General features: G+C 38.3%; 1 protein-coding gene across 1 annotated transcript in view; it reads right to left on the bottom strand.

Annotated features, from left to right (window-relative positions):
- Window positions 1–26,153, bottom strand: part of VWA3B (von Willebrand factor A domain containing 3B) — a 236,738-nt gene that overhangs the window by 202,861 nt on the left and 7,724 nt on the right. Inside the window, exons 4-5 of the mRNA XM_063617639.1 lie at window positions 22,355–22,579; window positions 3,468–3,562 (exon numbers count right to left, since the gene is read on the bottom strand). Of these exons, the coding sequence (XP_063473709.1) occupies window positions 3,468–3,562; window positions 22,355–22,547 (288 nt within the window). The 5' untranslated portion in view covers window positions 22,548–22,579. The remainder of the gene's footprint in view (window positions 1–3,467; window positions 3,563–22,354; window positions 22,580–26,153) is intronic.

Consider the following 26,153-nt stretch of genomic DNA (forward strand, 5'->3'; position numbering starts at 1 on the left):
TATACATCCTTCTGCTCATGACTTTTGTCCTCATGCCTTCCTCTCTCGGGCGAAGCTCCCCTGCACCTGGACCACCTGATCACTCACTGCTGCTACCAACAGCCCTTGGGCTGCCCCCAAATGGTGACAGAGACTTGCAGGAAATTTCTTGTATGTACAAATGAACCATCCTTCACATAGATCAGACACACTGTGCAAGGCCTTTCAAGAGGTAGAGAGGCAATAGAAGACATAGACAAGGAATAAGAAAAAATTGTGCCCTATTCTGTGACAAAGCATATTTTATTTTATTATTTTATTTTATTTTATTTATTTTATTTTTGCATTTGCAAGATTTAATAGAGTGAAAACAGAGCTCCCACACAAAGGGAGGGGACCCAAAGAGGGTAGCCATTGCTGGCTCAAATGCCTGGGTTTACATCCCGATCATTGATCATTGTCCCTCCCGCTGTGCTCTCAGGCAATAGATGATTGGCTATTTCTTTACCTCCTGTTTTTGCCTAATTCACTTTTTAGTGAGCTCTCTTTACTATCTGATTGGCCGGGTGTGAGCTAAGTTGTAAGCCCTGTTTTTAAAGGTGGACGCGCTCACCTTCCCAGCTAGGCTTAGGGATTCTCCGTCGGAGCACATTTTAAAAGATACGGTATTTTATCTTGGAAAATGTGCTTTCAGACCACATCACCTCATTCTACATTTTTGTGCCTTGGCTCAGGCTCCTTCCTTCCCTGTCCCATGTGTCTCTCAAGCTCATTTCTCAAACTCCAGCATCACTTCTTGGAGGCTTCTCATGGCCCCTTAAGACAGAATTACCAGCTCCTTCACCAGCATCCATAGCTACTGCTACAACACAGAAGCCAGGGTGGGCACATCACAGGGAATGTGGAGGTAGATTTTGAAGGTAAAGGGACAGATGTTTTTAAGAGTTTGGCATTGATTTTAATGTGGTTCAGATAAAAAATACACTTAGCCCATCAAACTCAAGATTCCACAGATAGTATTGTTTAGGACCAGGCTTAGTTTAAAAAAGGAATTTAAGCTGGACCTGGCATGGTGGCTCATGCCTGTAATCCCAGCACACTGGGAGACCAAGATGGGTGAATCACCTGAGGTCAGGAGTTCGAGACCAGCCTGGCCAACATGGTGAAACCCCATCTCTACTAAAAATACAAAAATTAGCTGGATACGGGGGCACACAACTGTAGCTACTTGGCAGGCCGAGGCTGGAGAATCGCTTGAACCCGGAAGGCAGAGTGAGCTGAGATGGCACCACTGCACTCCAGCCTGGGTGACAGAGCGAAACTCCACCTAAAAAAAAAAAAAAAAAAAAAAGAAAAGTAATTTAAGCTTTAGAAAAAGTAAGTAGTGGGTGCATCTTCAAGCTGAAGGCAACCTACCACCCACATCAAGGAGGTTTCTCCAAGGGCTGAATGGCCTGGCTGTCCCTCTTACAGTATCCCTCGAGGCTCTCTGCTGTTTCCTGGGCAGCCCCAACACCCCACCAGGGTATTTTCACCCATGGCCCCCCTGCTGCCCCACCAGAGCATTGCCAGGGGCCCCTAGTGGAAGGCTTTTGCCAGCAGCCTGGTAGCACATTGGCTATCCCAGCGCAGCCAGTGTTCGACCTCAAGTGGCCAGAGGACAAAGCCACAGCCCAGTCTTAGGCCCCAGAGTTACAGCATGCAGCCCAGCAATGCTGAGCTGAGCCTTGGCCCTCTGAAAGCATCCAGAAACAAAGCCAATCAGCTATACCCAACTCACGCCACAGTCAAACCCTCAAGGGAAATAAAGAACATAAAAACAAAAAGGCCCATCCAAAGGATGGCAACTTAAAAGGATGAAGAAACATCAGCCTTCAAGGTGAGAAAGAACCAGTGCAAGAATTCTGGAAACTCTCAGTCCAGAGTGTCCTCTTACCTCCAAGCAATCACACTAGCTCCTCAGCAGTGGTTTTTAACCAGATAGAAATGGCTGAAATGACATTGAATTCAGGATCTGGATGTCAAGAAAGTTCATAAAGATACAGGAGAAGGTGGAAACCCAATCCAAGGAAAATGGTAAAATGATCCAAGAATTGGATGATATAGCCGTATTAAAGAACCAAACTGAACTTCTGCAAACGAACAATTCACTACAGAAATATCATAATACAATTAGAATCATTAACAACAAAATAGACCAAGCTGAGGAAAGAACTTCAGACTTGAAGAACCACTCCTTTGAATCAATGTAGGCAGACAAAAATAAAGAAAAAGGGGCAGGCATGGTGGCTTACACATGTAATCTGAGGCATGAGGTTGAGGCCAAGGCAGGTGGGAGGCCCAGGCAGGCGGATTGCTTGAGCTTAGGAGTTCAAGACCAACCTGGGCAACATGGCGAGACCCTGTCTGCAAAAAAATACAAAAATTAGCTGGGTATGATGGCACACGCCTGTGGTCCCAGCTACTTGGAGGGCTGAGGTGGGAGGATCACTCGGACCTGGGAGGTCAAGGCTGCAGCGAGCCATGAACACACCACTGCACCCCAGACTGGGTGACAGAACAAGAACGTGTCTCAAAAGAAAAAGAGAATTTGAAAAAATGAACAAAACCTCTGAAATATATGGGATTATGTAAAGAGACCAAAACTATCACTCATTGGCATTCCTGAAAGAGAAGGAGAGTGAGCTGAGATGGCACCACTGCACTCCAGCCTGGGTGACAGAGCGAAACTCCACCTAAAAAAAAAAAAAAAAAAAAAGAAAAGTAATTTAAGCTTTAGAAAAAGTAAGTAGTGGGTGCATCTTCAAGCTGAAGGCAACCTACCACCCACATCAAGGAGGTTTCTCCAAGGGCTGAATGGCCTTTTTCTCACAAAAAAAAATTTACCAATAAAAGTAATTTAAATTTTCTAAATATTAGGAAACAGTAGTCCAGGTGGTATACGGGTGTACATGGACATGAACAAATATCCATAAATGGACGTGATGGGACATGTGTCTCCAACAGACTTTGAGCTCCATGTGGTTGGCCAGGGTCTGCACAGGGCCTGGCATGTAGGAGACATGAGATCCAGGTGCTGAATTGCTGGGAGTAAAGGACTCTGGTCAGAGCTGGTGCTCATTCTATCTGCAAATGCTGCCCCTATTCCTAATGCTTCTCTCAGATAATGGCAGTTTGCTCTTGGCTTTCAGATCATCTCTGTCATATTTTTTTTTCCATAATTTTCAAAGCAAAACAAAGTGGTAATGTGCAAAGGTTTTCATCTCTCATCAAGAGCTTTCTGCACTAATTTCTAATGGATCAAAAACTTCCTTCCTTGGCCATGACTTTCATCACCCTACCAATGCCAAAAGAAAACCCCCAGCCTAATAAGGGCTTGACTCAGCTGCATCCCTGCCAAGCAGCGCAAGTCTCTCCCCACACCGCACTCCCCGACGTGATGTCAGCACCCTGTCACGGGACTGCGCGTTGCGGGAACTCTGACTTACATTGTATACTCTGCCATCTTCTGCTCTGTAGAGCTGTGGAAAAAGACCATCAGCATACCGAGAAGCCACAGGTCTCCCCAGAGACGCCACATAATCTGCATTGTTATAAAGAAAAACAATCAAAACAGTAGTACATGAGTGAACCTTCTTATTTTTATTTTGAAGTGTTTTTCTCTGACACCATTCAAATTATATCTTGTGCCATCAATAATTTGTGATGCTTTCTATTCTGTTCTAAATCATGAAGTATGTCTAGGCGCTGTGATAAATGTAACTGTCTATGGCTCTGTAATTTTTTTTTACTTACACTTTAAGTTCTAGGGTACATGTGCACAACGTGCAGGTTTGTTACATATGTATACATGCGCCATGTTGGTGTGCTGCACCAATCAACTCATCATTTACATTAGGTATTTCTCCTAATGCTATCCCTTCCCCCTCCCCCACCCCAGGACATGCCCTGGTGTGTGATGTTCCCCATCCTGTGTCCAAGTGTTCTCATTGTTCAATTCCCACCTATGAGTGAGAATGGCATAGTAATCTTTTAATGCATGAATAAACAGGAAGAATAGAATTTGTGTCCTAGTTTCCTTGTACTTTGGTCCAGAATAATTACAGCAGAGGTTAAAAAAAAAAAAAAAAAGCAATGTAGAAAGTAATTCATGACTTGGACTTGGTTTTCAGGGTTTTAAAAATTTCACTTAGATATTTCCTACTGTACTCTCAACTGGAGGGTCATAATTAAATCACTGAAATAAAGCCAGCCGGTAATAGATTCAGAATTGCCATACAGAATGTCAGAACTAGAAGATTTTCTCCTTATCAGATTATATACTCAGCTGTTCAAATATCTGTTGCATAAACCCTTATTGGGTGCCTACTATGTACTAGGCATGCTTACAGGATGGGAATACAACTGTTACCTACAACATAGTCCTACTCCTTCATGGAACTCTCAGAAGCCTATGGAGAGGATTCAAAGACTAACTAGGATTTGGCAGGACAGAAGATGAGGTAAGGCTTCACAGAGATGTTTTTTATCTGATGGTTATTTTATTGTAATTTTAATTATTATTTTTAAGTCCCAAAGATGGGAGACAGAATGGTGGTACTTGTGGTGCCAGTACTTCCTTCCCTCTGCCTTACTAGAAAGGCAGGATAACAGCCTCCTCTGGAAAGCTAAAAAGCGCAAGGCTGAATTTTACAGACACCCTGGCCAGGCTTGCTCCCCAATCACAAGCGGTGATTTCAAGTCTTGAAGTGCAATTCTCACAATAGTAAAGAGTAAAGAATGGATACTTGAATTCCCAGCAATAATCTCACTCAATAGACCTCTCCAGTTCTAAACTTTGTGTTTCCAAGATTTCACCTTCCTAGCTGACATTGATGAAGTGACTAAATATCACTAGCAGCATTCTCTGTTTACCTAAGACATTTAACTGGAGCTGGGAGAGGAAGATGTTTTTTGAGGCTTGAAGGAAATAAGACTATGGAAGGCTTCATAAGCTGTATTGGGAACTGAAATGCAAGGTATTGTGAGTTCTGCATCCAATAACAGTGGAGTAGATTGTATTAGCTAACCTTCACACAGAAAAATATGATAAATTCTGGACGAAATATAAAAAGAGCTATTTGTAGGCGTTAGACAGCAATCTAGAACATGCAGAAACTGGAATGGCATCCATCCTAAAAAGGAGGACATTTGTTATTTGTATGTATTTAGCAGGAAAAGAGAGAGTTTGGAGTTTGAATCCAGCCAACTTAACTGCCTACTAGAATGAAAATCAGCTCTCCATCTATCAACTGATAAATGGATAAGAAAATCGTAGTACATCCATACAATGGAATACATATGGCCACAAAAAGGAATAAAGTATTGGTGCTGGTTACAACACAGATGAACCTTAAAAACATTAAGCTAAGTAAAAGAAACCAGTCACAAAAGACCACATATTATAAATTCTATTTCAATGAAATGCTCAAAACAAGCAAATCTATAGAGACAGTTTAGGGGTAGGAAAGTGTAGAGCTAAGGAGTAGAGTTTCTTTTTGAGGTGATAAAAACATTCTAAATAGTTGCGCATGTCCGTGAATATACTAAAACCATTGAATTGTAGGTAGGTAAATTATAGCTCAATAAAGCTGTTATAAATAATATATATGTCTCAATTTTTATAAGAATAAAAATCACTTCTCCTAGAAGAAGGATTATACAGTTGAACCTTGAATAACATGATTTTGAACTGCATGGGTCTACTTATATGAAGATTTTTTTCAACCAAATGCGGATAAAAATACAGTATCAGTGGAATGTGAAACCCACTCATACAGAGGGCCAACTTTTCATATATGTGGGTTCTGAAGAGCCAACTGCAGGAACTGAGTATGCATGGATTTGGTATACACGGGGGTCCTGGAAACAATCTTTTGCATATACCAAAGGAAAACTATACAACCCAAAGTCTCTTCAACCATCCACATTGTCCAGCATAAAACAAAAAATTATCAGATATATAAACAAAGAGAAAAATGTGACCAATAGTCAAAAGAAAAAGCAATCAATAAAACCTACCTTGAAATGGACCAGATGTTGAAATTAGAAGAAAAAGGCCTCAATATATTATAAGTATACTATAAACATTATATATGTGTATATATATATTATATATATATACATACAAAATGTTGGAGGGAAAGAAAACTGTGAGCATAATAAGTGAACAAATGGGGACCTTAGCAGAGAAATTGAAAAGAAAGGAAATTTTAGAACAAAAAGTACAATATCTGTATGGGCTTCACAGCAGATTGGAGGTACCAGAATAAAGTGTTAGTAACCTAGAAAAGCTGTCAAAAGAAATTACTCAGACTGATAAACAAAGAGAAAAAAAATATCGACAAAATAAACAGAGTTTCAGTGACCTGTGGGACAATATCAAGATGCTTAGCAAACTATGATTTGAGTCTCAGAAGAAAAAGAGAGAACAGATAGGGTGTAAAAATAGATGAGAAGAAATAATAGTTGAAAATTTCCAAGATTTGATTAAAAACAAACCTACAGATCCAAGAAGCTCGATAAACCCAATGCAATGTATGTACAAAGAAAACCAAAAGAAGGCACATCATACTACAAATAATAACACAATAGCTGAAAACCAAGAATATAGAGGAAAAATCTTAAAAGCAGTTATAGAAAAAAAGATACATTATATGCATCATATAGAAGAAAAATGTTATGGATTATGTCTGATTTCTCAGATGAAAAGGTGGAAATCAGAAAACAATGGCTTGACATGTTCAAAGGTCAGAAAAAAAAAACTTCAACCAGTAATTCTAAAACCAGCAAAAGTGTTCTTCAAGAATGAAGGTAATGACTTCAAACTATTCTGCAAGGATACAGTAACCAACACAGCATGGTACTGGTAAAACACACACACACACACACACACACCAAACAGACATATAGAACAATGGAACAGAATACAGAACCAAAAATAAAGCCACACAACTACAGTCACATGATCTTCAAAAAGTTGACAAAAATAAGCAAGGAAGAAAGGACTCCCTATTCAATAAATGGCTCTGAAATAGCTGGCTAGCTATATGCAGAAGAATGAAACTGGACCCCCACCTTTCACTATATAAAAAAATTAATTGAAGATGGATTAAAAATTTAAACATAAGATCCTAGAGAATCCTAGAAGAAAACCTAAGAAATATTATTCTGGACATAGACCTTGGCAAATAATTTATAACTAAGTCCTCAACAGCAATTGCAACAAAAACAAAAATTGATAAGTAGAACCTAATTAAATTAAAGAGCTTCTGCTCAGCAAAAGAAACTATCAACAGAGTAAACAGATAACTTATAAAGTAAGAGAAAATATTTGTAAATATTTATTGAAAATATTTGCAAACTGTGCATCCAACAAAGATTGAATATCCAGAATCTACAAGGAAGTTAAAGTATTCAGCAAGCAAAAAAAAAACCCATTTAAAAATGGGCAAAAGACATGAATAGACACTTCTCAAAAGAAGACACATAAGTGGATAAGAAACAAGAGAAAATGCTCAACATCACTAATCATCAGAGAAATGCAAATCAAAACTACAATGAGATACCATTTCACACCAGTCACAATGGCCACTATTAAAAAATCAAAAATTTACAGATTTTGGTGAGATTGTGGAGAAAAGAGAATGCTTATACACTGTTGGTGGGAATGTAAATTAGTACAACCTCTATGGAAGACAGGATGGAGATTTAAGAATTAAAATAGGACTACCCTTTGATCCCACTATTGGTAATCTACCCAATGGAAAAGAAATCATTTTATCAAAAAGACATCTGCCCTTATATGTTTGTTGTAGTATTTTTAAAATGTGGTTTATATATATAGACCACATGGTGTGTATAGACTATGGAATACTACTCGTCCATTTCAAAAGATGAAATCATGTCTTTTACAGCAACATATATGGAACTGGAGGTCATTATTCTTAATGAAATAACTCAGAAACAAAGTGAAAAACTACATCTTCTCACTTTTAAGTGGCATGTGAACACACAGACATGCAGAGAAAAATAGACACTGGAGAATCCAAAAGGTGGGGGGAGCAGGGGTTGTATTAGCCCATTTTCACACTGCTGATAAAGACATACCTGAAACGGGGCAATTTACAAAAGAAAGATGTTTAATGGACTTACAGTTCCACGTGGCTGGGGAGCCCTCAAAATCATGGTGGAAGGCAAGGAGGAGCAAGTCACATCTTACATGGATAGCAGCAGGCAAAGAGAGAGTTTGTGCAAAGGAACTCCTCTTCTTAAAACCACCAGATCTTGTGAGACTTATTCACCATTGCAAAAACAGCAAGAGAAAGACCTGCCTCCATGATTCAGTTACCTCCCACTGGGTCCCTCCCACAAACGTGGGAATTGTTGGAGTTACAATTCAAGATGAGATTTAGGTAGAGACACAGCCAGACTGTATCAAGGGTGAAGGATGAAATATTGCTTATTGGGTACAATGTGCACTCTTCAGATGACAGATACACTAAAAGCCCATACTTCACCACTGCACAATATATCTATGTAACACAACTGCACTTGTACACCTAAATCCAAAAATATAAACAAAATTTTAGAAATGTCCCAGTTTCAATAAAAAATCATTCATCATTCAAAAAACCAGGAAAATTATAAAAAAAGACAACTGATGATATCAACACCAAGATGAGAGATGTCATAGAATGACCTAACAAGGATTTTAAAGCAACAACCACAAAAATACTTAATGGCAATTACAAACATTCTCAGAATGAATAAAAACATAAGAAGTCTCAGTAAAGAAATAGAAGATATAAAGAAGAATAAAATGGAAATATTAGAGCAAAAAATAGAATAATCAAAATAAAAAACTCAACGGAGGAACTCAACAGCAAATTGAAAAAAGAAGAATGAGTAAGCTTGGAGAACAATAAAAATTATCCAATCTAGACAAGAGGGAGAAAATAGCCTGAAAAAGCTGAACGGAGCCTTACAGACATGTAGGATTATTTTTTTAAAGATCTAATGTTCATATTATTGGAGTGCCAGAAGAAGAGAAAGAGGATGGGGAAAAAAAAGAAGAAAAAAAAAAGAATTCAAAGACATAAGAGTTGAAAATTCTCCAAATTTGGCAAAAACAAAAAACATAAAGCAACAGATTCAAGAATCTGAGTGAAATTCAAAGATAATAAATGCAAATAAATTCACACCAAGGCACATCATACTTAAACATCTGAAAACAAAAGACAAAAAAATCTTTAAAGCACATTATCAATAGGGAAAAATCAATTCTAATGATAGTGGTTTTCTCATCAGAAACCCTGGAGGCCAGAAAGAACTCACACAATATTTTTTAAGTGCTTAAAAAAAAAAGAACTATCAACCCTAAATCTTATATCTGGTGAAATTCTTCTTCAGGAATAAAGTAGAAATAAAGACATTCTTAGACAAAGAAACTAAAAGAATCTGTGGCTAGCAGAGCTACTCTTAAAGAATAAAAGAACTCTAAGCAGAAAGAAAATAACAAAAGAAGGAACCTTGGACCATCAGGAAAGAAGAACACAGTAAGCAAAACTATAGGCAAATAAAATAGACATTCCTTCTCCTTTTGAGTATTACACATGATGTTTGATGGCTGAACCAAAATTCTAGCACAGTCTAACGTAATTCTCAATGTAAGAAGATAAAATAATACATTTTATTATAAATGGAAAGGGCAAAGGGCTATAAAGGGAAAAGAAGGTTTCTGCTCATCACTCAAACTGGTAAAATGTTGACATCAGTAGATTTTGATAATGTATGTATTCATAATGTAACATCTAGCACAATCACTAAAAAAGCCATATGAAGATATACAATAGAAAACATTATAGATAAATAAGAATAGAATTCTAAAAAGTATTTAAGTAAGCCAAAAGCAGGCAGGAAAAAAACAGACAAGCCAAAAACAGAGAAAAAGAAAACAAAAAATAAAATGGTCAACAAGCTCTAACATACCAATAATCAACGTTAATTGTAAATGGTCTAATATATGAAGTAAAAGATAGAGATTGGCAAAGAGGATTTTTTTTTAAAAGACTCAACAATATACTGTCTACAAGAAATTTGCTTCAAATATAATTATATATATATCAGTTAGAAGTAAAAGGATGGAAAAAGATAGGCCATACAAATATTAATGAAAAGGAAATAGGATTGGCTATATTAGAAAAATAAACTTCATAGCAAAGAATATTACTGGGGACAGAGCAGGACATTATATAATGATAAAGGTGTCAATCCACCACAAAGACATAGCAATCCTAAATGTGTATGTATCACCCAATAGAACTGCAAAATATTTGCAGCAAAAAACAGAATAACTGAAAGAAGAAATAGATAAATCTACAATTATACTTGGAAACTTCAATGCTGCTTTCTCAATAACTGATAGAACAAGAAGAAGAAAATCAGGGAGTATACACAACAACATCAATGAACAGGATCTAACTGACATTTATAGAAAGCTCTATAAAACAACACCAGAATACACATTCTTTTCAAGTATTCATGGAACATGTACAAAACAAAGCACATATTTGGCTATAAAACATCCTAAACATTTTACAAGAACTGAAACCAAACAAGTATGTGCTCTGTCCAAGATGGAAACAAACTAGAAATCAAAAATAAATAAAAAGATAACAGGAAAATCCACAAATATTTAGAAACTAAACAATATGCATCTAAAAGTCCATAAGTCAAAGAGGAAGTCTTAATGAAAATAAAAGACTTAAAAGTAAGTGGAAATAATAATACAACATATAAAAATTTGTGAGACATTGCTAAAGCACTGACTGGAGGGAAATTTGTAGCACTAAATGCTTACATAAGAAAACATAAAATCTCAAATCAATAATCGAAGCTTTCAACTGAAGAAATTAGAAAAAAGAAAAGCAAAATAAACCCAAACAAGCAGAAGGAAATAAATAATAAAGATCAAAGTAGAAATCAATGAAATTGAAAACAGAAAAACAATAGAGAAAATCAAACAAAAAAGCTGGCTTTTTTTTTTTTGAGATGGAGTCTCGCTTTTTCACCCAGGCTGGAGTGCAGTGGCGCAATCTCGGCTCACTGCAACCTCCGCCTCCCAGGTTCACGCCATTCTTCTGCCTCAGCCTCTCCGAGTAGCTGGGACTACAGGCGCCCGCCACCACGCCCAGCTAATTTTTTGTATTTTTAGTAGAGACAGAGTTTCACCGTGGTCTCGATCTCCTGACCTCGTGATCCGCCCGCCTCGGCCTCCCAAAGTGCTGGGATTACAAGCGTGAGCCACCACGCCCGGCCTGGCATTTTTTAAAGATCAATAAATTGACGAACCTCTAGCAAACTGACAAAGATAAAAAGAGAGAAGGTATAAATTACAAATATCAAGAATAAAATGGGAAATACCACAAAAGACGCGGTAGACATCAAAAGAATAATAACAGAATACTACAAACAACTCCTCACAAATTAGACAACTTGGATGAAATGAATTAAATCCTCAGAAAGCAAACTACCACAATTCATACAATATAAAATAATTTGACTAGTCCTATATCTGTTTAAGAAAATTAAATTGTTGACTTAAAACTTCTTCAAAAAGGAATCTCCAGGCCTGGATGAGTTCACTGAATTTTACCAAATGTTTAAAAAATAATTAATATTAATTCTACATTGTTTCCTGTTATCTCACCAAGAAACAAAAAATAATAATTCTACAAAACATCTTCTAGAGAATAGAAGAGGAAGGAATACGTCCCAACTCATTTTATGAAGCTAGCCTTGTCATACCAAAACCAGACAAAACCATTATTTAAAAAAGAGAAAACTACAGACCAATATTCTTCAAGAATACAGATGCAAAAATCCGTAACACAATATTAGCAAATCGAATTCTGCAATGTGTAATATAAAAAGACTTCTAAAACATGCTCTAGTTTACCAGGGATGCAAGGCTGGATTAAAAAAATTAATATAATCCATTAAAGTAACAGGCTAACAAAGAAATATCACAGGATGCTATCAATTGATGGAGAAAAAAATTGACAAAATTCAACACCCATTAATAATAAAAATTCCCAGATTACTAGGAATATCAGGGATCTTCCACAATATAATTTTTAAAAATCTATAGAAAACCTACAGTTGACATTATACTTAGTGGGGAATGACTGAAAGCTTTCAGTGCAAGGACATCCACTCTTACCGTTGCTATTCAACATAGTGCTGGAAGTTCTAGCCAGCGTAACAGAGCAAGAAAAGGAAACACAAGACAAATAGATGAGAAAGAGAGAAATAAGACTTTTCCTCTTTGCAGATGACATGACAGCCTACCTAAAAATCTTCCAGAATAAGTGAGTTTGGCAAGATCACAAGATAGAAGGTTAACATGCAAAAGTCAGTCATATTTCTATATACTAGGAATGAACATGTGAAAACCAAAATTTAAAATACAATTCCATTTACAACTGCTAAAAAAAATAAAATACTTAGGTATAAATCTAACAAAACATGTGCAAGCCTTGTATACTGAAAATTTTAAGACAGTTGATGAAAGAAATCAAATAATATGTAAATAAATGGAAAGATATTTCATATTCGTGAACTGAAAAACTCAACATTTTCGTCAGTATAGTAAAGATGTCAATTCTCCTTTAATTAATATACAGGTTTAATGCAACTCCTATCAATATTATGGCAATATTTTTGTAGACATGAACACAGTTATTCTAAAATTTATTTGGAAAGGCAAATGAACTAGAGTAGCTGAGACAATTTTGAAAAAAAATAAAGTAGGAGGACTCACCCTGCCCAATTTCAAGAATTCTATAGTTACAGTAATCAAGACTGTGTGATATTGACAGAGAAACACAGATGAATAGAGCAAATAGAGAACCTAGGGCTAGGCACGGTGGCTCACGCTTGTAATCCCAGCACTTTGGGAGGCCGAGGTGGGCAGATCACGAGGTCAGGAAATCGAGACCATCCTGGCTAACACGATGAAACATCATCTGTACTAAAAATACAAAAAATTAGCCAGGCATGGTGGCGGGCACCTGTATTCCCAGCTACTTGGGAGGCTGAGGCAGGAGAATGGCATGAACCTGGGAGGCGGAGCTTGCAGTGAGCCCAAATCGCACCACTGCACTCCAGCCTGGGCGACAGAGCAAGACTCTGTCTCAAAAAAATAAAAAATAAATAAATAAATAAATAAATAAATAAATAAATACAAAATAGAGAACCTGGAAATATAGGCACAACCAAATTTTAACAAAAATCCAAAAGCAATTCAAAGTAGGAAGGATAGTCACTTAAGTAAAATGCACTGGAGCAACTGAACACCCATAGTAAAAAAAAAGTGAACCATTTGCTTTTGTGTGTGTGTGTGTGTTTTAAGAGATAGAGTCTCACTCTGTCACCTAGGCTGGAGTGAAGTGGTGTGATCACAGCTCACTGCAACCTAGATCCCCTAGGCTTAAGCAATCCTCTCACCTCAGCCTCCCAAAGTGCTGGGATTACAAAAAAACGCGAACCTTATACAGAAACTAATTCAAAATAGATCACAGGCTAAATGTAAAATTATGAAACATTTAGAAAAAAACATAGGAGGGGGTAACATAGGAAGATCTTTGTGGTGATAAACAGTTCCCTCTCTTGATTGTAGTGGTGGTTACAGAAATCTACACAAGTGATAAAATTATATAGACTTGCAAACACATTGCATGAGTGTCAAATTCCTCATTTTGATATTACACTATTATTTTACAAGATATGACCACTGGGAAAACTGGGTGAAAGGTACATGGGATCCTTACACTTTACAATTACTTCAGAATATATAAGTATGGATGTACAAATGGATAAATGAATGAATAAATGAATGAGTAAATAAATAAATGCGAAGGTGAAATAAAGATAATTTCAGATAAACGAAAACTGAAAAAAGTTGTCACCAGCAGACCTGCACTATAAGAAATGCTTAAAAGAAATTATTCAGGAAATAACATCAGTTGAAACCTCAAATCCTACAAGCAGGAAGAATATTGTAAGTGGCAAACATGTGGATCTTGGCAGTGTATAGTTTTTCTTCTCAGTTTCTTTAAAAAATAGATGACTTTTGGTGGAGCCAAGATGGCCAAATAGGAACAGCTCCAGTCTACAGCTCCCAGCGTGAGTGACACAGAAGACGGTTGATTTCTGCATTTCTGTTTGAGGTACTGGGTTCATCTCACTAGGGAGTGCCAAACAGTGGGTGCAGCACAGTCCATGCAGTGCACTGTGCATGAGCCGAAGCAGGGCAAGGCATTGCCTCACTCGGAAAGACCATCGAGGCTAGGAAGAAACTTCATCAACTAACGAGCAAAATAACCAACTAACATCATAATGACATGATCAAATTCACTCATAACAATATTAACTTTAAATGTAAATGGGCTAAATGCTCCAATTAAAAGACACAGACTGGCAAACTGGATAAGGAGTCAAGACCTATCAGTGTGCTGTATTCAGGAAACCCATCTCACGTGCAGAGACACACATAGACTCAAAATAAAGGGATGGAGGAAGATCTATCAAGCAAATGGAAAACAAAAAAAGGCAGGGGTTGCAATCCTAGTCTCTGATAAAATAGACTTTAAACCAACAAATATCAAAAGAGACAAAGAAGGCCATTACATAATGGTAAAGGGATCAATTCAACAAGAAGAGCTAACTATCCTAAATATATATGCACCCACACAGGAGCACACAGATTCATAAAGCAAGTCCTGAGTGACCTAAAAAGGGACTTAAACTCCCACACAATAATAATGGGAGATTTTAACACCCCACTGTCAACATTAGACAGATCAATGAGACAGAAAGTTAACAAGGATATCCAGGAATTGAACTCACCTCTGCACAAAGTGGACCTAATAGACATCTACAGAACTCTCCACCCCAAATCAACAGAATATACATTTTTTTCAGCACCACATCACACCTATTCCAAAATTGACCACATAGTTGGAAGTAAAGCTCTCCTCAGCAAATGTAAAAGAACAGAAATAATAACAAACTGTCTCTCAGACCACAGTGCAATCAAACTAGAACTCAGGATTAAGAAACTCACCCAAAACCGCTCAACTACATGGAAACTGAACAACCTGCTCCTGAATGACTATTGGGTACATAATGAAATGAAGGCAGAATAAAGATGTTCTTTGAAACCAATGAGAACAAAGACACAACATACCAGAATCTCTGGCACACATTCAAAGCAGCATGTACAGGGAAATATATAGCACTAAATGCCCACAAGAGAAAGCAGGAAAGATCCAAAATTGACACCCTAACATCACAATTAAAAGAACTAGAAAAGCAAGAGAAAACACATTCAAAACCTAGCAGAAGGCTAGAAATAACTAAAATCAGAGCAGAGCTGAAGGAAATAGAGACACAAAAAACCCTTCAAAAAATTAATGAATCCAGGAGCTGGTTTTTTTAAAAGATCAACAAAATTGATAGACTGCTAGCAAGACTAATAAAGAAGAAAAGGGAGAAGAATCAAATAGATGCAATAAAAAATGAAAAAGGGGATATCACCACTGATCCCACAGAAATACAACCTACCATCAGAGAATACTACAAACACCTCTACGCAAATAAACTAGAAAATCTAGAAGAAATGGATAAATTCCTCGACAAATACACCCTCCCAAGACTAAACCAGGAAGAACTTGAATCTCTGAATAGACCAATAACAGGCTCTGAAATTGTGGCAATAATCAATAGCTTACCAACCAAAAAGAGTCCAGGACCTGATGGATTCACAGCCGAATTCTACCAGAGGTACAAGGAGGAACTGGTACCATTCCTTCTGAAACTATTCCAATCGGTAGAAAAAGAGGGAATCCTCCCTAATACATTTTATGAGGCCAGCATCGTCCTGATACCAAAGCCTGGCAGAGACATAATCCAAAAAGAGAATTTCAGACCAATATCCTTGATGAACATTGATGCAAAAATCCTCAATAAAATACTGGCAAACCAAATCCAGCAGCACATCAAAAAGCTTATACACCATGATCAAGTGGGCTTCATCCCTGGGATGCAAGGCTGGTTCAACATACGCAAATCAATAAATGTAATCCAGCATATAAACAGAACCAAAGACAAAAACCACATGATTATCTCAATAGATGCAGAAAAGGCCTTTGACAAAATTCAACAACCCTTCATGCTAAAAACTCTCAATAAATTAGGTATTGATGGGAAGTATCTCAAAATAATAAGAGCTATCTATGACAAACCCACAGCCAATATCATACTGAATGGGCAAAAACTGGAAGCATTCCCTTTGAAAACTGGCACAAGACAGGGATGCCCTCTCTCACCACTCCTATTCAACATAGTGCTGGAAGTTCTGGCCAGGGCAATCAGGCAGGAGAAGGAAATAAAGGGTATTCAATTAGGAAAAGAGGAAGTCAAATTGTCCCTGTTTGCAGATGACATGATTGTATATCTAGAAAACCCCATTGTCTCAGCCCCAAATCTCCTTAAGCTGATTAGCAACTTCAGCAAAGTCTCAGGATACAAAATCAATGTACAAAAATCACAAGCATTCTTGTACACCAATCACAGACAAACAGAGAGCCAAATCATGAGTGAATTCCCATTAACAATTGCTTCAAAGAGAATAAAATACCTAGGAATCCAACTTACAAGGGATGTGAAAGACCTCTTCAAGGAGAACTACAAACCACTGCTCAATGAAATAAAAGAGGATACAAACAAATGGAAGAACATTCCATGCTCATGGGTTGGAAGAATCAATATCGTGAAAATGGCCATACTGCCCAAGGTAATTTATAGATTCAATGCCATCTCCATCAAGCTACCAATGACTTTCTTCACAGAATTGGAAAAAACTACTTTAAAGTTCATATGGAACCAAAAAAGAGCCCACATCGCCAAGTCAATCCTAAGCCAAAAGAACAAAGCTGGAGGCATCACGCTACCTGACTTCAAACTATACTACAAGGCTACAGTAACCAAAACAGCATGGTACTGGTACCACAACAGAGACACAGATCAATGGAACAGAATAGAGTCCTCAGAAATGATGCCACATATCTACAACTATCTGATCTTTGACAAACCTGACAAAAACAAGAAATGGGGAAAGGATTCCCTATTTAATAAATGGTGCTGGGAAAACTGGCTAGCCATATGTAGAAAGCTGAAACTGGATCCCTTCCTTACACCTTATACAAAAATTAATTCAAGATGGATTAAAGACTTAAATGTTAGACCTAAAACCATTAAAATCCTACAAGAAAACCTAGGCAATACCATTCAGGACATAGGTGTGGGGAAGGACTTCATGTCTAAAACACCAAAAGCAATGGCAATGAAAGCCAAAATTGACAAATGGGATCTAATTAAAGAGCTTCTGCACAGCAAAAGAAACTACCATCAGAGTGAACAGGCAACATACAGAATGGGAGAAAATTTTTGCAACCTACTCATCTGACAAAGGGCTAATATCCAGAATCTACAATGAACTCAAACAAATTTACAAGAAAAAAACAACCCCATCAAAAAGTGGGCGAAGGACATGAACAGACACTTCTCAAAAGAAGACATTTATGCAGCCAAAAAACACATGAAAAAATGCTCATCATCACTGGCCATCAGAGAAATGCAAATCAAAACCACAATGAGATACCATCTCACACCAGTTAGAATGGCCATCATTCAAAAGTCAGGAAACAACAGGTGCTGGAGAGGATGTGGAGAAATAGGAACACTTTGACACTGTTGGTGGGACTGTAAACTAGTTCAACCATTGTGGAAGTCAGTGTGGCGATTCCTCAGGGATCTAGAACAAGAAATACCATTTGACCCAGCCATCCCATTACTGGGTATATACGCAAAGGACTATAAATCATGCTGCTATAAAGACACATGCACACGTATGTTTATTGCGGCACTATTCACAATAGGAAAGAATTGGAACCAACCCAAATGTCCAACAATGATAGACTGGATTAAGAAAATGTGGCACATATACACCATGGAATACTATGCAGCCATAAAAAAGGATGAGTTCATGTCCTTTGTAGGGACATGTATGAAACTGGAAAACATCATTCTTAGTAAACTATCGCAAGGACAAAAAAACAAACACCACATGTTCTCACTCATAGGTGGGAATTGAACAATGAGAACTCATGGACACAGGAAGGGGAACATCACACTCCGGGGACTGTTGTGGGGTGGGGGGAGGGGGAGGGACAGCATTAGGAGATATACCTAATGCTAAATGACGAGTTAATGGGTGCAGCAAAACAACATGGCACATGGATACATATGTAACAAACCTGCACATTGTGCACATGTACCCTAAAACCTAAAGTATAATAACAAAAAAAAAATAATACCTTAAAAAAAATAAAAAAATAAAAAAAATTTAAAAAAAGATAAACAAAATAGACAAACCTAGAGCTAAACTAAGAAAAAAGGAGAGAAGACTCAAATAAAATCAGAGGTAAAAAAGGAAAAATTACAACTGATACCACAGAATTACAAAGGATCGTAAGAGACTACTGTGAACAATTACACATGAACGAATTAGATAACCTAAAAGAAATGAATAAATTTCTGGACACATACATTCTACCAAGATTGAATTATGAAGAAATCTAAAATCTGAACAAACCAAGAATGAGTAAGGAGATGGAATCAGTAATAAAAAATCTCCTGGCTGGGCATGGTGGCTCACGCCTGTAATGCCAGCACTTTGGGAAGCTGAGGCAGGTGGATCACCTGAGGTCAGGAGTTGGAGACCAGCCTGACCAACATGGTGAAATCCCGTCTCTACTAAAAATACAAAAATTAGCTGGGCATGGTGGCACACACCTGTAATCCCAGCTACTCGGGAAGCTGAAGCAAGAGAATCACTTGAACCCAGGAGGCAGAGGTTGCAGTGAGCCAAAATCGTGCCAATGCACTCCAGCCTGGGCAACGGAGCGAGACTCCATCTTAAAAAAAAAAAAAAAGTCTCCCAGCAAAGAAAAGCCCACGACCGAATGGCTTCACTGCTGAATTCTACCAAACATTTAAAGAAGAACTAGTACCAATTCTTCTCAAACTCTTCCCAAAAAATTGAAGAGGAGAGAATATTTCCAAATCCATTCTCTGAGGCAACACTACCCTGATGCCAAAATCATGAAAGGTCACAACAAAAGAGGAAAACTTACGGGCCAATACCCCTGATGAACATAGATGCAAAAATGCTCAGCAGAATATTAGCAAACCAAATTCAATAACACATTAAAAAGATCATTCACCATTATCAAGTGAGATTCATCCTAGAAATGCAAGGATGGTTCAACATATGCAAATCAGTAAATGTGATACATCATATTAACAGAATGAAGGACAAAAAACTAATCACTTCAATAGATGCAGAATAAGCATTTGACAAAACTCAATCTCTTCATAATAAAAACTCTCAACAAATTATGTATAGAAGAAATGTGCCTCAACACAGTAAAGGCCATATATGACAAACCCACAGCTAACATACTGAATGAAGGGGAAGTTGAAAGATTTTCCTTTAACATCTGGAAGAAGAAAACGATGCCCACTTTCACCACTTTTATTCACAACAGTACTAGAAGTTCTAGCCAAGGCAATCAGGCAACAGAAAGAAATTAACAGCATCTAAATTGGAAAGAAAGAAGTTAAATTGTCCCTATTTGCAGATGACACAATCTTATACAGAGAAAATCCTAAAGACTCCACTAAAAACCTGTTAGAATTAATTAACAAATTCAGTAAAGTTGCAGACTACAAAATTAACAACAAAAATCAGCAGTGATATACATACTAAGAGCAAACTATCCAAAAAAGACTAAAAGGAAACCATTCCATTTACAACAGCTACCAAAAACAAATAAAGTACTTAGGAATAAATTTAACTAAGGAGGTGGAATATATCTACAAGGAAAACTATAAACATGGATGACAGAAATTGAAAAAGACACAAATTTAAAGATATCCCATGTTCATGGATTGGAAAGATGAATACTGTTAAAAATGTCCACACTACCCAAAGTGCTCTACAGATTTAGTGTAACCCCTAACAAAATACCAATGACATTCTTCACAGACATAGAAAAAACAATCCTTAAATTTGTATAGAACCACAAAGAAAGCCAGAATACCCAAAGCAATCTTGAGCAAAAAGAACAAACCTGGAGGCATCACACTACCCGGCTTCAAAATATACTACAAAACTATAGTAATCACAACAGCATGACACTGGCATAAAAACAGACACATAGATCAATGGAATAGAATAGAGAGCCAAAAAATAAATCCACATATGTACAGTCAACTGATTTTTGACAAGGGTGCCAAGAACACACAATGGGGAAAGGACAATCTCTTCAATAAAAGGTATTGAGAAAACTGTATAGCCACAGGCAGAATAATAAAATTAGGCCCTTATTGCCACCATATACAAAAATCAACTCAAAATGAATTACAGACTTAACTGTAGGACCTGAAAATGTGAAACTACTGGAAGAAAAAGGGAAAAGATCCATGACATCGATCTGGGTGATGATTTTTTGGATACGACCTCAAAAGCACAGGCAACAAAAGCAAAAATAAACAAATGAGATTACATCAAAGTAAAAAGTTTCTCTACAGCAAAGGAAAAAAATCAGAGTAAAGAGACAACCTACAGAAATGGGGGAAAATAGTTGCAAACTATACATCTGAAAAGGGGTTAATATCCAAAATATTAAAGGAACTTAAATATTAAAACTAAACCTGGTTTTTAAATGGGCAAAAGTCCTGAATAGACACTTCTCAAAAGAAATCATACAAATGGTCAACAGGTATACGAAAATAATGCTCAATATTACTAGTTATCAGGGAAATGCAAATCAAAACCACAATGAGATATCATTTCACTCCTGTCAGAATGGCTAATATCAAAAAGATAAGTGTTGGCAAGGATATGGAGAAAATGATCCCCATACACACTGTTGATGGGAATGTAAATTAGTATAGCTATTATGGAAAGCAGTATGGAGGTTCCTCAAAACGCTGAAAATAGAACTATCATATGATCCAGCAATCCCACTACTGGATATATATATCCAAAGGAAATAAAATCAGTAAGTCAAAGAGATATCTGCACTCTCTTGTTTAGTGCAGCACCATTCACAATAGCCAAGATACGAAATCAACTTAAGTGTCCATCAATAGATGACTGGATTAAGAAAACAGTGTATATACACAATTAAATACTATTCAGCCATAAAAAGGAAAGAAATCCTGTCATTTGCTACGTGAATGAACCTCGAGGGCATTATGTTAAATAAAATAACCAAAGTACAGAAAGACAAATACCACATAACCTCACTCATGTGAAATTTTAAAAATTTTATCTCATAGAAGCAGTGAGTAGAATGATGCTTATCAGAGAGGCTGGGGTGGTTGTGGCGGTGGGAATCGGGAAGATGTCAGTCAAAGGATATACCACTACAATTAGGACATCTAGTCAAGATATCCATTGTACAGTATGGTGATCATAGTTAATGATGATGGATTGCATTCTTGAAAAACACAGAAAGAGTGCATAAGCGGGCCGGGCACGGTGGCTCACACCTGTAATCCCAGCACTTTGGGTGGCCAAGGCAGGCAGATCACGAGGTCAGGAGATCGAGACCATCCTGGCTAACACAGTGAAACCCCGTCTCTACTAAAACTACAAAAAAAATTTAGCCGGGTGAGGTGGCAGGTGCCTGTAGTCCCAGCTACTCGGGAGGCTGAGGCAGGAGAATGGCGTGAACCCCGGGGGGTGGAGCTTGCAGTGAGCCGAAATCATGCCACTGCACTCCAGCCTGGGCAACAGCGAGACTCCGTCTCAAAAAAAAAAAAAAAAAAAAAGTGTGTAAGTGTTCTCGCCACAAAAAATGACTATATTAGGCAATGCATTTGTTAATTAGCTAGATACAGCCATTCGCAATGTATATATTCCTCAAAACATCGTGTTGTACATGATAAATACATACAGTTTTATCTGTCAATTTAAAAAGTGAAGAAAGGATGAAATTAAGCATTATTTAATACATGGATTGACAATTGTACATCTACTTAATACACATATATTGGGGGCACACGTGCAAGCATTTTCTACTGATAGGGATATAAGATCAAAGCAAGCTCAGAGACCGGTGGTTTTTGAGGGGCCTTCAGAGCTGATGCAGCCACCTCGAAGGCTAAATGGCAGCATGCTGGTTGTTTGTGAGTACTGTACCTTCACAATGTGGGAATCCGATCTGTGACAAAATCTGTTTCAAAGTCAATTTGTTGCTCTTAAGCCCATGCAGTTGAAGCCATTTCTCAGACGAAATGAGACTCTGCTCAGCCAAGTCTGTTTTGGTGTTACTCCATCCCTCTTGCCTCTGCAGCTGCTGCTCAGAGACGGTAGATGAGCCTGATATCTCCATCTCTGAATTAAGATCTAAGTCACAGCAAACTCCTGTAAGGGCAATTGTAAACTCAGACTTCCTGAAAACTTGGAAATAATCTAACACCAACAGGGGACTGGCTTAACATGAATTATAGTACACCCATGAAGTGGAATGCTATTTATCAATTAAAATTATAGATGTATATTTGGTGGAAAAGAGGCTAGTCACATGAATTGCTAAGAGGTATCCATAAAGTTCAATATTCAAATGTATATATATATATACACAAAAACATCTAGAAAGATATACCGTAACAGGTTTAGAGTAGTTTTCTCTGTGTGGTGGTAGTATGTGTGGTTTTTGCCTTTTCTTTATTGTTGAAATGTTTGCATTATTTGAATATTTCTAAAATGGGGTTTACTTTGTTTTTGTTGTTGTTGTTGTTGTTTGTTCGTTTGTTTTTGAGAAGGCGTCTCGCTGTGTCACCCAGGCTGGAGTGCAGTGGCACGATTTTGGCTCACTGCAACCTCTGCCTCCTGGGTTCAAGCGATTCTCCTGCCTCATCCTCCCGAGTAGCTGGGATTACAGGCGCGTGCCACCGTGCCCAGCTAATTTTTGTATTTTTAGTAGAAATGGGATTTCACCATGTTGGTCAAGCTGGTCTCGAACTGCTGACCTCATGATCCGCCCGCCTTGACCTCCGAAAGTGTTGGGATTACAGGCATGAGCCACTGCGCCCAGCCAGAATTTACTTTTATAGTCAGAAAACTGCAAAGCTCTTCCATTTTGGAAAAAAATAAACACTAGCCCCAGAACCTTCACTACACATCTGTATTCCAATTACAATCACACCTGACATTTTATGCCCAATGAGGATGAGAAGGATAAAACCCTGACAGGTTTTTACCTGTCGAACAGGTGTAGTGGCTAATTGGGAGCTGGTGGCGGTTGGGAACCAGACCACAGCTCAGCCCAGCTGGAATACATGTATCCACTTTCTGAATGTTTTATTGTCTGGGGCTTTGCTCTACAATTGGACTTAAGCATTCCGGCCCATGTAGCCATCTGTTCTGGGAACAACTGGACCCAAGGCCATATGCAACATATTAAACTTACCTAGACCTGCCTAAATATAGCTAGTGTATGCAAGAGGAAAGGATGGGGCCAAACTATAATGCGATCTTAACCCACTCACCACAACTGGGCAGGGCCTGGTGACCTGGAGGAAGTGTAGAAAGTTCTGCTTACTTCCATATCCAGAATTCACAATGCAGGTAAGCTGATACCCTGAATTGTAAAACTTTTTAACAATGAAAATAGGTTCTTTCCCTATTTCTTTTTTATTTTTATTTTTTATTTTTATTTTTTGTGAGCAACATGGCTGTTTATTTCACCTGGGTGCATGCGGGCTGAGTCCGAAAAGAGAGTCAGCGAAGGGAGATAGGGGTGGGGCCGTTTTATAGGATTTGGGTAGGTAAAGGAAAATTACAGTCAAAGGGGGGTTGTTCTCTGGCAGGCAGAGTGGGGGTCGCAAGGTGCTCAGTAGGGGAGCTTTTGAGCCAGGATGAGCCAGGAGAAGGAATTTCACAAGACAATGTCATCAGTTAAGGCCGGAACAGGCCATTTTCACTTCTTTTGTGATGGAATGTCATCAGTTAAGGCAGGAACCGGCCATCTGGATGTGTACGTGCAGGACACAGGGGATATGATGGTTTAGCTTGGGCTCAGAGGCCTAACATTCCTGTCTTCTTATATTAATAAGAAAAATAAAATGAAATAGTGGTAAAGTGTTAGGATGGTGCAAATTTTTGGGGGTGGTATGGAGAGATAATGGGCGATGTTTCTCAGGGCTGCTTAGAGCGGGATTAGGGGTGGCATGGGAACCTAGAGTGGGAGAGATTAAGCTGAAGGAAGATTTTGTGGTAAGGGGTGATATTGTGGGACTGTTAGAAGAAACATTTGTCATTTAGAATTATTGGTGATGGCCTGGATATGGTTTTGTATGAATTGAAAAACTAAACGGAATAAGAGAAGGAGAAAAACAGGTATAAAAGGTCTAAGAATTGGGACGTCTCAGGACATCTGATTAGAGAGTACCTAAGGAGATTCAGCATAGTCCTGTCAGCAAAGATTATTTATTTACTTCAAGAGTTAAGAGTGGCAGTTTGGGGATAGCACCAGGAGATATCAGCTGTGATGGCTTGGAGAAACAGTGTAAACCAGCAGTGTAAACAAGAGCAGGGCATGTATGAGTAGTTGAGAACGGTGAATAGGAGTATGACTAGACAGAAGATAGTAGGGATGACAAGTTTTTCTGGGGCACAGTCTAAGTTGGTCTAGTGTCTGGAATGAGACTGGGGCCTAATAAAAAGGAGCGTCTATACAGGAGCTCAAATGGGCTGTACCTTGTAGCATTCTGAGGACAGGTCTGACTTCTGAGAAAGGAAAGTGGTAAAAGTATTGTCCAGTCCTTTTTAAGTTGGTGGCTGAGCTTGGTGAGGTGTGTTTTTAAAAGACCTTTAGTCTGTTCTACTTTTCCTGAAGATGGAGTACCGTAAGGGATATAAAGGTTTCACTAAATACTAAGAGCCTGAAAAACTGCTTGGCTGATTTGACTAATAAAGGCTGGTCTGTTATCAGACTGTATAGAGGTGGGAAGGCTAAACTGAGGAATTATGTCTGACAGAAGGGAAGAAATGACTGCGGTGGCCTTCTCAGACCCTGTAGGAAGGGACTCTACCTATCCAGTGAAAGTGTCTACCTAGACTAAGAGGTATTTTAGTTTTCTGACTCAGGCATGTTGAGTAAAGCTAATTTGCCAGTCCTGGGTGGGGGCAAATCCTCAAGCTTGAGGTGTAGGGAAGGGAGGGGGCCTGAATAATCCCTGAAGAGTAATAGAATAGCAGATGGAACACAGAGAAGTTATTTCCTTGAGGGTAGATTTCCAAGATGGAAAGGAAATGAGAGGTTCTAAGAGGCGGGCTAGTGGCTTGTACCATAGCATAGCCTGCCTTTGCTGGTGTGTGGTGATTAGGCCTGGTGGAACTGCCATCAATAAACTAAGTGTGATCACGGTGAGAAACAGGGAAGAAGGAAATGTGGGGAAATGGGGTGAACGTCAGGTGGATCAGAGAGATGCAGTCATGAGGGTCAGGTGTGGTATCTGGAATAATGTGGGAGGGGGGATTGAAGTCTGGGGCAGGAACAATGGTAATTGTGGAGACTTAACAAAGAGTGAGTATAGCTGAAGGAGCCGGGAAGCAGAAAGTATATGTGTCAGGTGTGAGTAAGAAAACAGATTTTGGAAATTATGAGAGCTGTAGAGAGTGAGTTGAGCAGAGTTTGTGATTTTTAGGGCCTCTAAAAGTATTAAAGCAGCGGCAGCCGCTGCACGCAGACATGAGGGCTAGGCTAAAACAGTAAGGTCAAGTTGTTTGGACAGAAAGCCTACAGGGTGCAGTCCTTGCTCTTGTGTAAGAATTCTGACTGCACTAACCATGCCTAGGAAGGAAAAGAGTTGTTGTTTTGTAAGGGATTGAGGTTTGGGAGATTAATTGGACACAACCAGCAGGGAGAGCACGTGTGTTTTTATGAGAATTATGCTGAGATAGGTAACAGATGAGGATAAAATTTGGGCTTGAC

Source organism: Symphalangus syndactylus, chromosome 14, assembly GCF_028878055.3.
Source record: "Symphalangus syndactylus isolate Jambi chromosome 14, NHGRI_mSymSyn1-v2.1_pri, whole genome shotgun sequence".
NCBI classification, from domain to species: Eukaryota; Metazoa; Chordata; class Mammalia; order Primates; family Hylobatidae; genus Symphalangus; species Symphalangus syndactylus.